Here is a 14,492-nt window from a genome sequence, read left to right as displayed (position 1 = left end):
CGCTGCCGCCGCTGCTGCCGCCGCTCGCCGCTGCTTCGTTTCTCCATCAGGCTCAATATACTCTTAATATTAAGTTTATTTGAATTTTGAAATGATTAATTTTCTGTTAATAGATTAATAATATATTATTTTGATTTTAATGTTGTTAATGTTTATTTATTTGAAATTATTGTTATAATTATATTATATATTTTTATAATTATATTATATATTTTTATAATTTAGCGCCTCGCTTCGCTCGGGCGAGCGCCTAGCGCCTCGGGCGTTTGTGGACCTTGGCGCCTTTTGGCGCCTAGCGCTTTTTAAATCACTGCCTGGGCTAGATCCCCGTCGGATCTGACTGCCGCGAGAGCATTACGAAGTACCTCACAAGGGATGAGTTCGAGCTGGGGATGGAGATGACGCGTCGCATCCTCGCCCGCTCCGCCATCACCCCCTTTCCGTCTCTCGAGATGGAAAGGGGATATTTTTATAAACAATTTTTATAGTAATTATTACATATACATATGTTTATGAGTAAACATACGTATATAAACATATTTTTATATACATATGTATATAAAATTATAAATATATGTATATAAAAATACATATACCGAGCGGTACATCAATACGATATAAAATTAAAAACCTTGGTTGATAAGATATGTTGATGCTTACTGAGTGACAAAGAACAACCTAAAGGATAATAGGCTTAAAAGTGTCGTACAAAGTGTTGGTAAATAAAAAAAAGTAGGACAATAGAGGCAGAGAATTAACACAATGAGAGGATACTTAGTAAAAGTTTAGATGCATACCAATTTCTAAGAGGGAGAAAGGCATTGATCCGTGTATATTGATTAGCTTGACTTGGTTGTGAAGTTAATTCATGAATGTCCAATGCTAGAGAGAACCAACATAGTTGAGGACTCAATAGTTTTGGGTTTAGAAACTTTGCAATGGTGGAATTTATGTGGTGGGATATTTGGTGAAGGTCATTTTGGGTAAAGGTCATTGTCTTACACCACTCAGATATATTGTAAGGCTAAAGAAACATATTCTCATGACTAATTACAATGCCCTTCCATCTTTTTATAGACCCTAAGTACAAGAAGTGAAAATAGTGAAATAGAAAAAAAATTAATTACATAAAGATACATTAATCCTTTATTTTCAAGAGAGAGAATTTAAAATTTGTCTTTGTAAATGATCTTCCTTTTTGATAATATATCTTTTTTTATTGTCTTTCATTGTTGTATACTCTACTATAATGTCAAAAATTTCTTATTAAGATTATTATTTCCTCCTCTTTTCTTCTTCCCCTTATAGCAATCTAATTAATAAAGGTAGACATATATCATTTTGGCATGTGGCAACTTATGATTTTTACAAAAATCCCCTCTAAAATACTAAAACTATTTCAAAGAAGAAAATGACGAGATAAAACTTTTAAAAAGTCAATTGAACCTGAATTCAAGTTCATCAACAATTGAGTTGACTTTTCTTCCATCAGCACATAGTGTAGACCCAAAAAGTGTCCTGATTCCCACCACTAAAGCAACTCTAGTTATCTAAATCCAGCAAAGTTCCAAAATGAACACAAATATTTATCAAAAGACTGATAGACCCTTATTTATAGACTAGTATGCCTTGCATATTTTGCCTACATCCTTACTCTGCCGCTATGCATTCATCCATAATGATGCACACCAATTCCTTATGCACCCTAAGTCCAAAACGACTATGCAAAACAAATTCATCAAATTATGTGCCTTGAATGTGATGAGGCCCATACATCACAGGACAACTTTTAACATATATTTTGTACTAGTTCAATGACATGCAGGATTCAATAAATGGAACATTGACCTTTTTCTGTATAAGAATAGAAATTTTAACCCAACCGTAAGAAACAATGAACAACTTGAACATTCAATCATCCAAAAATTCATAAAACAATTCCAATTGTATCACGAAACTAATGGCGATCAACAAAACTCATAATGTCAAATTGCAATAGAACTAACAGTTCACATCAATAAATTCATAAAGTTTCACTTTAAGAATAATGTCAGTGCAAAATGCTGAACATTCAGAAAAAAACCAGCATAACCCTAATCCGACACAAGATTTCAAAAGGTCAAGAGTTCAAGAACATGAGGGCAGAATATCCTATATATAACCTTAATTCATTATTACATAAGTGATCAAAATCGACCTTAACATCAGAAACAAATGGAAAAAGGCAAGTTAGATATCAAACCAGAAATGAGTTATTGTGGGTCCATTCATCAGTCTTTCAGGCCTAGAAAACCTCTGCATATCGGCTGCCAACTAGATGACAAACATAGGAATTTAGCATTGTAATGTGCTTCAAATGCATTACACAAAAATATTAAGAGATACATAAAGTCCAAAAGAGTTCAGATGGACAGTACCGTATTGCTTCAAATTAATCGGTTTAGAATTTAAAATGTGATTTTTTTGTTGCAATACCGTACCGTACCGAATAAGTCTCGAAATTAATCGGTTTGGAAAAGGATGAAAACAAAGAAAATGCCTCCAGTTGCTCAAATTTAACCTATTTTCTTCCTATCAACATATGAGACAATACCACATGCAACACACTTTGCTGCATATGAGACAGTACCACATTGACATGTAGTGCTCATTATGCAGATGTGTAACCTTGGACACAGAATTAAAATTTGATCAGCATGAATACAACTACATTGCAAGGCACATATGGCAACATGGCTAATCAATTAATGAGTTACTTATATATCTATCCAGCTATTGGCGACTTGATACAAATCCAGACAATATCTTTTGTCACTTAGACATAGTGCAACTCAACCAAGACCACAATACCTAACAAGCCAGGTTCAGAAAACCAGTCGGACTAGTATGTACCATCCAGCACTTATCAGTCTGACCAATTAGAACTCCAATTACCCAGTTTGGTTTGAAACTGGGTTTTCTTTTTCAAGTTTTGTATCTGGACAGCAATGAATCATTTTTTATTTTTAAACTGGTCAGCTATTGACAGCTGTCAACAGTTATTGGTTTTTAATAGCAGCCTGTTAACTGTCAAGTGTCAATAACCCTCTCCTCTCCTCCTCTCCTCCCCTCTTTCCCTCTTTTTCCTCCACCTCTTCCTCCTCTTCTGCTTCTCCTCTTCCTCCAATCCTCCTCCTCCTCCTCCTCTGCCTCTTATACTCCTCATCCTCCTCTCATTCTCCTCTCCTTCTCCTTCTACTCTTCTTCGCCATGTCCTTCTTCTCCTCCTCCTCCTCACCTCTTCTCCCTCTTTCTCTTTGCTCCATGCTGACTGTTACATTTCTTTTGCTGGTCGTTATCTCCAGGCAAGTTACATGTGCATTAATAACAAATGGCAGGCACTTCATTGTGGAAAAGAAAACATTAGAAACAAACAAAATAACAAATGGCAGGCACTTGGTTACAGAAAAAAAATGGTTAGAAAAGAACTTCATAACAAATAGCAAGCACATCCATCATAATAACAAAAGGGAGGCACTTCATTACGAAAAATAAAAATTTAGAAAAAAAATATTTATTGAACCTATAGAAAGTAGAGTACAAACTTTGGAAGCAGCAGATGCTTGCCATCTCTGAATTTCACGAAGCCGACTCATCTCCAAATCAAGAACCTGATAAGTCTCAAGATACAAGTCTGCTTGGTTGTGCTTCATGGAATCAGGCAGCTGCACAGAACAAACTCTCTAGGTTTAGCAGATAGTATTACAATAAGTTTATAATTTTTTATATCATGTAGATGTAAACAGTAAGTAAAACTATAAAAGGATATTCATTTCAACATTACAATTTATTCATTTTTATCTGTATGTAAACACTTTTTTAAACTAAATTCCAATACCTAGATAGAGCAACCACAATTCAGAAGTGAAATAAAATCTTTTGATAACGCAACCCCTACTTAGCAATCCGAGGTTCTAAATACCACTTTGTATGCCTTTTCTATACAGTTGAGAACATAAAGATTACTTGCAACAATGATTTATGACTTCAACATCACTCAAGACTTCAATGTAACTCAATTTAAATCTCTCACATCTCTCATAAGCAAGCAACCATAGTAACTTCTTCCTAACTAAAGTATAATTCTTGTAGGATCTATTTTATCTTTGATTTTTGTCACATCTCCAGCAATACATAAAAGTCTTGCAGAAGCTCTATTTTAGACCATGTGAAAACTGAAACTATGACATAAGGCAATGATCTACAGAATGATTTTCATATATATTGATTCTCATCAAATTTGTACTCCTACTTGAACTGTCGTAGTTGCCCTACTCCTATTTATCCTGACTTCTTTTCAACTTCTCATATTGCCACTTCGGAATTTTAAGGATCAGCCAACATGGCAAAACATAATAAGGTCAGCTTGAACACCAAACAAGATGCAAGCACAAACAGAACAGATAGCATCTTACCAAAAATTGACATAACAAAAAAATACTAACCTAAAGCAATTATCTTGTCAAAAATAAAGAATTCAATTTTTTTCTGGTACATGTCAGCGGACAAAAGCCAATAACTAAGTGTCATCAATATCACATGGGCATAGATGTATATGAAGTAATATTTTTCAGATATGCATTAGAAGAACATTTGAAAGAAGAACAAAATCATAGAAGTGACATGAGACCATCTGACCTACAATTTTTCTATAAGCATACAAGTTTTCTTGAACATAATCATCAATATATAATAATCAGAAGTGTATCAACAAAATTTGAAAAAAAAAAAAAACCTTAAAAGTCTAGTGCAAGATAAGAGACATCTAAAAAACCATAGATAAATGAAAAGTTGAGAATTTTAAATTAAATAATACTTATGTGCAATTATGCAACTGCATCAAAGCTGCGAATGACATATTTTAGACTAAATAACTTATGTTATTATGTTATCTAACTATATACACCATGTCAACTTATCTATAAACTGAGTAGCATAATACTTCATATAACCTGATAATGGAATAACACAATTAACAAAATAAATGAGAAGAAAACATCATAAAAGAGTTAGAACCTGGGGAAGAGCTTTGACGCAGCTGCGGTATGTATAAAGCAAAGATGCCATCTCCCTTCCTTCATGGATCAGTGCATTCTGCATAATTTTCCAAAGTTACATGTTTATACTATTTGGTGTGTACAATAAGCAAATCTAAAGTGCATCTGACAACTTGCCTCAAAAGATGTGCATCTGACAACATAAAGATAGGAACAAAATTCCAAAGTATTGTTATTATTCTACAACTCCTTTTGGAGCATAAAAAGTAGAAGAGAAACGAATATAGACAAAATATTTCGCTTTCAGCTTTATCATATACGTAGACCAACCAATTTAAGCTAAACTTTCTTTGGTTTATCCAACCATCACGGTAGCCACATGCTCAGCAAGACAATGAATTGCTAATCAGCAATTGATTTAAACTTGTGAAAGCCTTGCACATAATCAGTTTACACGGCACTAAAATTGAAACAACAAAATAAGATTAGGAGTCAATGATTACAAATTGTTGCCACATGGAGAGAGATTATGTAGGAACAAGAGACATTAACTGAAGGGAATGAGAGGGTCAACCCTACCACAGGAGTATGTCCTATTAGATCCCAAACTCTTGTTTGGATATTTGTCGCTCCATTTAAACCAACAACACTTAAAAACTTTGCAAGCCTTCTTTTCTTTCCCATTTTTTCTTAGAACAAAATTGTAATTCTTGGGCGCAGATTTATCTATAAGCATTATTTAAGAAATAAAAGACCTGCATAGACCAAGATACTTAAAAACATACTGAATGAATACCAAAAACCATTGAAATTTCTAACGAAAATCCAAACACCCATATGAATCAAACAGACTCCCAAATATACCCAACCTAAACACAATATGCATCAGTCTAAATCTAAACACTAGTTGGCTGACATGAAAGTTTCTGCATCTGTGTACACTCCATATATGTTGGTGTGTAACTTCGGCTACATCGGGAGGAAATTATAGAGATAAAGACAACCAAAGCAAATTACAAGCACATACGGAAAGATGGCTTTCCTTTTCTTTGATGGATCAAAAATTTAGTAAAATTGAAAAAATAAAAGCTACAGATTGATTCCACTCAGAAAACATATCACCAAGACTTAAAAGGTTATATCATGACAAATGTAAAGTCACTGCATTACCTCGCATTAAGTGGAGGCTAAGCATTTTATCTTTCTTTCCATAAATCTACATGTTCGCTTTTATTATATTCAAAAATATAAAGTTTTTTTCTTTTGCAGACAGAAACAACTTCAAGTTCGCTCATGCAAATTGCAGATATGCATATAATGGGTAACATTATCACAATCATAGCTTGAAAGAAGCCAAGTATGGGCAACTTTGTTCTTAAAAGTAGTTGTATATACTATATAAAGATGACAAGATATTCTACAGATGAAACACATGTAAGCAATATAAGTCCGCCTCAATAACAAAGTATTGTAAAAAGATACACAATACTAACAGAAAAAGCTACGAAAGATAAATAAAGATTTTATATATATATATATATATATATATATATATATATATATATATATATATATATATATATATATATATATATATATATATATATATATATATATGTATGTATGTATGTGTGTGTGTGTATATGTATATGTGTATGTGTATATGTGTATATGTGTGTGTATATATATATATATATATGCATATATATATATATATATATATATATATGTGTGTGTGTGTGTGTGTGTGTATATATGCATGTATATGTGTATATGTATATGAGTATATGTATATGTGTATGTGTATATGTATGTGTATATGTATATATATATATATATGAATGTATATAAATATGTATGTATATACATATGTATGTATATACATATGTATATATATGTATATATGTATATATATGTACATATACATATATATATATATATATATGTACATATATATATATATAAACACATATACATACATATATTAATATATATATGTATATATATACATATATACATATATATATGTACATATATATATACATATATATATATATGTATATATTTATATATGTATATACATGCATATGTATATATACATATATGTATATGTGTGTATATATATATATGTCTGTATATATATATGTATATATATATATATATATATACATAACTTTTGTAAGAAACAAAGTCATATTGTACCAATTGATTAATAGCCTTTGTATCTTCTCCAAGAGAGAGACGATAAGCAGCAACGTCACCAAATTCTACATGACACAAACATAAATATCAGAAATGAGAATAATAAAATATATCAGACTAATGAAAATCAGAAGCATAAACACCAACAGGGCCTCGTCCTAGTCGTTAGTTACCCTGTTCACCTTTAAGGGGATCTAGGATCAAGAAGTACCAGTGAAGATGGTGCCCAGGTATTTAACCTAGGCAATCTCATTAGTGAGCGTTCAATTCCACCATGTTTTCTCAAGCAAAATAATAGCAATCATAACTTAGACCAAAAGAGAACTATTTGGCAAACATATATATACATAAGATGTGAATCTAGCATCAGAATAAATGAAGGCACACAATGAAATCCATTGGGCACCAAACTCAATTATTTCAAATAAATATGGAATACATGGATGCCAGAGAATAACCACATGAAAAAACTTGAAAGAATTCTATAAAAGACAAAATTTCACTAACAGCAAGCTGAAGTTCAGAATAGTTAGGTATCTAGTCAAACTATTAAAGGGGTAAAGGTGCACGCCAGAAGGCCTTAGAGGAGAGGATATCATGGCGTAGAATTGCTTCAAGATTTCAAAATAATTAATTACCAAGAATGGCTAAGCCCGAATGAGACGTGTGCATGCAGGCCTAAACTCATCAAAAATAAATCTTAAACTTCAAGTATTATCAAGCCCAAGCTAAGTCCAATGGAGCATTATCGCTCATTAAATTCTGTAATTAAGCCCCAAAACCTTCCTGCCAAGTCTTAGACTCACTGCCAAACAATACATTAGAACCACATGTCTAAGCCCAGATTTTCAGGGACACCTTTGGCTGGGCTCATGCCATTCCTGTGACACACATTATTAATGTAGTTTGACAAGGCAATTGATGATCATGTTATCAAACAATGCATTAGGACCATAAGTCCGAACAAAGGTTTCTAGGACATCTTTGGTTGGGCCAATGCCATTCCAACCCTGTAAGATGTATTATTAATGTAGTTTGACCGAGTAATTTATGATCATTTTCAGCCAGAATCAAGGTCAAAAAAGCACATTATCCAACTCATCCATTGTCATGGAGCTTCCACATAAGTGCAACACTTGCTCTAGCTTTATGAGATGTATAACAACTTTAAAATTTGTAGCTGTTCTTATTGCTTTCAATTATCAATTCTCCAAAGTCCAAAGAGAATGACCTAACCTAATATAAAGCCAAGTTGAATGTTGCCGATGTTGTAAGCCATTCATTATAGCACAAAGAAATAAGTACTTCCAGTAACACCAACTCTCACAAGGTCTACAATTAGCTAGTCCAGCAAAATACCAAAAGAAGTGACCAACAATCCTTGGAAACTTTTACAGAATGATAATATATTAGACCACCTACACTGCAGCCTGTTGTTGTATAAAACATCATTTACATATAACTCAACAGAACCAGTTGCTAGATTACCTAGAGGGCTATTAGTTGCACATCTTTCGGTAGATAACAAAATAGCTAGTCCCTGCACATCTGGCTGCTCATCCTGCAAGGTAATAAATTAGTTAGTTCTATTTCAAAACAAATTACGCTGTGAATTTATTTAATAGAGTCCCAAACTTGTAAATTGAAGAAATCCCATTATTTAGATAACTATACACTTGGACCTCTTAGTAACCATGATGCATAAGAGGAAAAGTTAGGAATATCCAAGTTGCTGAGGAAATTGATATTATAAGAAAAAAAAACTACAAAGATGTGCAAATTCTCTAAATGATGGCTACCCACAAATCTGGGTTGTAATCCTACTTTTAGATATCTTAGAGTAAGGATGATAAAGACATTACTGATGAAGTTTGAACAAAATGGTTAAAATGAACATATCTCATCATGAAGAAGAAATGTACGGTATTTATCTTCAACCATTCTGAGTATAACCTGATAGAGACATATTTTTGCCATAATATAATAATTTTGAAAAAATTTATTAATTGATGGTTGCTACCTTGGGCCTACTAATGCAAAACATAACTCCATATTCAAGTTGCCAGGTAAAACTCCAAAGGAATTTTATTTAAGATGCATAACCTCCCAGTGTTCTACAAAATATTTATTTTAACATTACAGAAGAGAGAAATAGAAGACGACCCAGGAAAAGGTAAAATTCATACAGTATGTTACATAAACAAGGAAAATACTATGGAAACAAAACAATAGGAGCAAGCATAAATTTTTAATTCACAACCATATAAAAGAAAATTCTTAGTTAACTTTAAAGTATTTAGATCTTTATTTAAACTCTCTAGTAAAGTCTTCCTAAATCTCCTTCTACCTCTCCAGATACTTGTAACACTGACAATCTCACCTCTATTAGCCCTACTAACTACAGTATCTATAAGTTGTAGCATATGTTCATACTATCCTATCATCTGAAAAATAAAAAAATCATCTAAAACCCACTTGAGCCCCCTTTCTTTCACACTACCCTTTGTTGTTCAGAAGATCAAGAATCAGTTGGATCCAGACTCATCTTTCTCCCAAGAAGTCCAGACCCACTACAAGGAACAAAACCAATGGCATCGACAAAACCCAAGAACCATCAAAAAAGAACAATCAACACCTTAACTTTTGATTAAAATCCTTTAGTTATTTGAGCAAGATTTTGACAGAACTAGTTCAACATTTCTAACCGATGCTACAATCGAAGACCACCAAACATCATAGACCTCAGAATACTCCAGCATCATTTAAGAACTATCGCAACCCTCAAACTATGCTACGCAACAGTCAACGCACTACGCGTTGTTGTTCCAAAGGAGATTAAGAACTAGTTGCATCCCGACGGACTCATCTTTCTCCCAAGAAGTCCAGATTCGTTACAAGAAAAGGAACAAAACAATGGGCATCAAGAACCAATGGATCTCGAGAGACTCATCTTTCTCCCACGAAGTCCAAATCCGCTACAAGGAAAGAAGAAAACGAACTGCATCAAAGAATCCAAGAACCATGCAAAAAAGGACATGGCATTTCGGTTCCCGACCAAGAAACGACATCAGATGTTGAGAAACCTCCAAGGAGGATGCCGAGAGACCAGCAATGGCTTCTTCGACAGGATCCGCCACAAGAAAATAAGCAAAACAAACGGCATCGAAAAATCCAAGAACCATCCAAAAAAGAAAATGGGGAAGAAACGGCATCAGATCTTGAGATACCTCCAAGGAAAATGTCGAGAGAGCAGCAATGGCTTCTTCGACGGGAATCGCCATAGGTCTCTCTCACTCTCCTCGTTCCCTCTTCGAACCCTAGTCGCGGACAGATCGAAGGTTCGCGGAAGGAGGAGGAGACGGAGGCGACGGTGGGAGGGGAATGGGACGGATCGAAGGTTTGCGGGAGGAGGTGACGGTGGGAGGCGACTGGGACGGGGAGCGCTCCAAGGCCTAATGCCCAAACCTGCGTCTACCTAACAGAGAACGGAACGTTACAGCAAACAGTTACAGGATCGAGAGATTTCACCGCACTTTACCAAACTTTTTTGTTTAATAATAATATATATTAAATCGAACGTTTTGTCTTAGGGGACGGTGAAAAAGAAATACAGTAGACTTCAAGAAAATGAAACATTACAAGAAAGAATTACCATAACTTTTGTTTAATAATAATTTAATATTAAATCAAACATTTTATTAAAAAAAATATTATAATAATTTATATATAATAATAGTTTGGTAATGTATCAAAAAAATTCCAACTCACAACCTAGAATTTTAAAAAATACAAGAATTATTTGTATCCCTTGTGAGAACTGTTACTTTTATAATTAAATTATTTTAAAAAAAATCAAACTCTTTGAGATCATAGCTCACTATAACGGTAAACTTATTTTAAAAATATATATAAAAAATAAAAAAAAATTAAGACCTATAAAAAAATCTTATAAAATCAATAAAGCAAATTATGCAAAACTCCATCAACTATCACTAAACAATATATGTAATAGTGTAGCTCCCTATCATTATTCTTTATTTTTCTAAAGACTAAGTGGTAAAAGTAGGATTCGAGCTCAGCATCCTATGATCCATGTATTCACTACTTTATCTTAGATATAGTATAGAGTTAGTAACAAAATTGAGCATCCTGTGTAGCTCAAGTGATAGGCTCGAGGGATCTAGAAGTACATGGAATAAGATCCAAACATCTAACACAAAAATATGTGAGTGATCCATACATGGAATAAGATCCGACTCATACAACTTCTATTATTTGTAAAGTCAAAGTACTAATAATAAAACTTGAAATAACAAGATAAAAGCATGATAGAAAGCTTACGGATGCATATACTTTGACAACCCATAGGTTCTCTCGATATGTTACAATCATTATCAGTTTTTGGTATCATTCTCTCTTCCCTATTGGAATATGAAATGTGTGAGTCTCACAACTAGCATGCTAATAAAAGTAAAAATAGTATATATTACCCTCACTTAGTAATATGATTTATGATATCTATGCTTTATTAACATGATAAATTATATACTCATGACTTTTAAGATTGAAGTACATGCTTTTTTTTAAATATCATTATCGATGTTCTACAAAATATTAATTAAACATACATAAGCATCAATGTTTGTTTTAAGCATAGCGCAACAAGCCAAAGTGTGCTAGCAGATTTGAATATGATGTTAAGTTATGGTAATAAACATACATATAGTGACTAGAAGTAGCAGTTGAATTTTAACCAGCCTTTAAGTGAATCTCAAGGCTTGAATGAGTTTGACCATGACTAATATAAGAAAGTTTGAGTTTTAATAATTATATATATATAAAGGATCATAGGCTACTTAAGCACCGATAGAATAATAAAAAATTAAATATAGATGCAAATAAAAGAGAAGTGCTATATTAAATATTGAGATACATAAGTGATATTCAAGAATGAGTTTAAAAAAAATAATCATCTTTGTCAAATCAAATTAGACTCAATTGAAGTTATTGTAAAATTAAAATTATATTAGTAAAAAAACTATAAATAAGGCCTAATAAGAGTGAACCCTAAATCTCAAGGCAAACTAGCTTCTCTATTTTAACTTGACTTTATCCTCTTTATCAACATCATAACTCATGACTCTTTCTCTTTTTTTTTTTCAGTCATTCTCTTAGTTTTCCTTGTAGAGATTAAGAAATCCGAGTTCTAAGAAAAACTCAATTCTTTTCTTACTATAGATAAGGTTTCAGTTTTACAAATTATAAGCTAATAATTTTCAGTAACTTTTGAGAAACATATATTTCAAATTTATCTTTATTTTTTGAATATATTTTGTATAATTCTATTATGATTCTAAGACCTCTATTATGACCTCAATCTAAGATCGGTGAATAGAGCGATGATTGTCCCAATCTAAAGTACTCAAAATCCCTTATTTTTTTGAGATAGTATTTTATTCAAGTTGAATTGGCCCCCCTTAGAGATATGATTAAGCTCTAACCTTCCTACATATTTTAAAATATTCCCTTAAGATCATGTGAGATTTAGAATTGAGTAAATATCACTTCTATGCACCAAGATATGAGGTTTATAAATTTAGACAGTCCCAACTCAATTTCAACATAACAAAATAGATATTGGTAATAAATTAGGAGGGTAGTTTAACTTCTAAATAATTATATTTTGAGCTAAAATTTAGTATATATTTAGTTTTATATGTCTCTTAGTTTTCTATAAAATTTTAATTCAAGATCATTTGATTAACTAGAATAGTGAAGTAAATTTTTTTTTGAATTGTATGATGGCTTGATTAATACTAATTAGTCATTTGATTAAAGAGTGAAATGTTAAAAAATTGATGGTGGAATCTAGATGGATTTTCAAACTGAGTATAGTGTATTTTGAAAAATTTTATCAAACTTTTTTTATAAATTATTATAATAAATTACTATAAATCAATAATTCAAGATATATGATTTTTAATTAAAGTATCTTTTGATCCTCTACTCCTAATTTAATAGGTTTATTGCTTCATATGCACTCAATCATTAAGGAATATCGTTATTTATTAGCATCTTCATTTTTTAGGTCAATCAAATAATTACAAGTTTAATTCACTACTAAATAGTGGTCATATAAATTTTATATCGTATTCACAATGTAATATAAATTGTCGTATTCATAATGTATTTTAGAAAGTATGTTTTGAATGACATGATTGTTATGAACTAAATATGAATGTATGTATTTTGTAAGCATAAAAATATATTATATGCATGCATATATGATGACGTATGGTGTGGGAGTAGTTGTGAGAGTGCATAAATATGTTACGATATGCGATACATGTATATGCTATGATAAACGGTGTGAGAGTGCATATATATATATGATGACATATGATGTGAGAATACATACATATATATATATATATATATATATATATATATATATATAGTATGACGTACGACGTAGGAGTACACATATGTATTATGATATGATGTAATAAAGTACATGCATATATTATGATCATATAATGTGCAGTGTGAGAATGCATATATATATATATATATATATATATATATATATATATATATATATATATATACACATATATATATATACACACAGATATATATATATATATACACACATATATATATATATACACATATATATATACATACATGTATGTATATATATATACATGTATGTATGTATATATATATATATAAATGTATGTATATGTATATATATATATATATATATATATATATATATATATATACATATATATACATGTACATAGTTAACTGTAGTTCTATAGTTCTATAGTTCTAGTCATATAACTGGACCAGATTGAATACTACTGACTCAAAAGTTAAAGATCTCAAACTTAATCCTAGTGAGAGCATATTGAAGCAACAAAAACTGAGCACTCTGCAGTGTCACGCCACAATATTGATTAACTATACATCACATCCCACAAGATTCAAATTACCAGAGTCATCTCTGTTCTACGCATCAGACTCATTCTCAGGTAGAAGCTAATATTTGCTTGAACATGTTGATTACTAGACAAAGCAAACAAGAAGGACGAGAGAAGCCTGCCGAGCTCGAAGAAACCATAGTTTTCAGCATATAATCTCAGCTCAGAACCCAGAAAGACGAGACGTACGAGAACGAACCAACGAAAGATCCAGAGTTCGATCTTCTGAACGAGAAACGGCGTTAGCTTCCCATGGAAACCAACA

General features: G+C 32.0%; 1 protein-coding gene across 3 annotated transcripts in view; it reads right to left on the bottom strand.

The window, feature by feature from the left end:
* LOC103980423 (protein PIR) overlaps positions 1 to 10,715 on the bottom strand; it is a 47,458-nt gene extending 36,743 nt beyond the window's left edge. For 2 of the 3 annotated variants that reach the window (XM_065102512.1, XM_065102513.1), the window contains exons 1-6: positions 10,466 to 10,715; positions 8,727 to 8,799; positions 7,239 to 7,303; positions 5,056 to 5,133; positions 3,585 to 3,704; positions 2,243 to 2,313 (exon numbers count right to left, since the gene is read on the bottom strand). In XM_065102512.1, the coding sequence (XP_064958584.1) occupies positions 2,243 to 2,313; positions 3,585 to 3,704; positions 5,056 to 5,133; positions 7,239 to 7,303; positions 8,727 to 8,799; positions 10,466 to 10,519 (461 nt within the window). In that variant the 5' untranslated portion in view covers positions 10,520 to 10,715. Of the gene's footprint in view, positions 1 to 2,242; positions 2,314 to 3,584; positions 3,705 to 5,055; positions 5,134 to 7,238; positions 7,304 to 8,726; positions 8,800 to 10,465 lie in introns of those variants that run through there. The other variant, XM_065102514.1, reaches the window with a different exon arrangement.
* Positions 10,716 to 14,492: the final 3,777 nt, after the last annotated feature.

This window comes from Musa acuminata, chromosome BXJ2-4 (genome assembly GCF_036884655.1).
Source record: "Musa acuminata AAA Group cultivar baxijiao chromosome BXJ2-4, Cavendish_Baxijiao_AAA, whole genome shotgun sequence".
In the NCBI taxonomy this organism is placed as follows: Eukaryota; Viridiplantae; Streptophyta; class Magnoliopsida; order Zingiberales; family Musaceae; genus Musa; species Musa acuminata.
The sequence above is the reverse complement of the archived record's forward strand: the minus strand, read 5'-3'. Positions and strand labels throughout refer to the sequence as shown.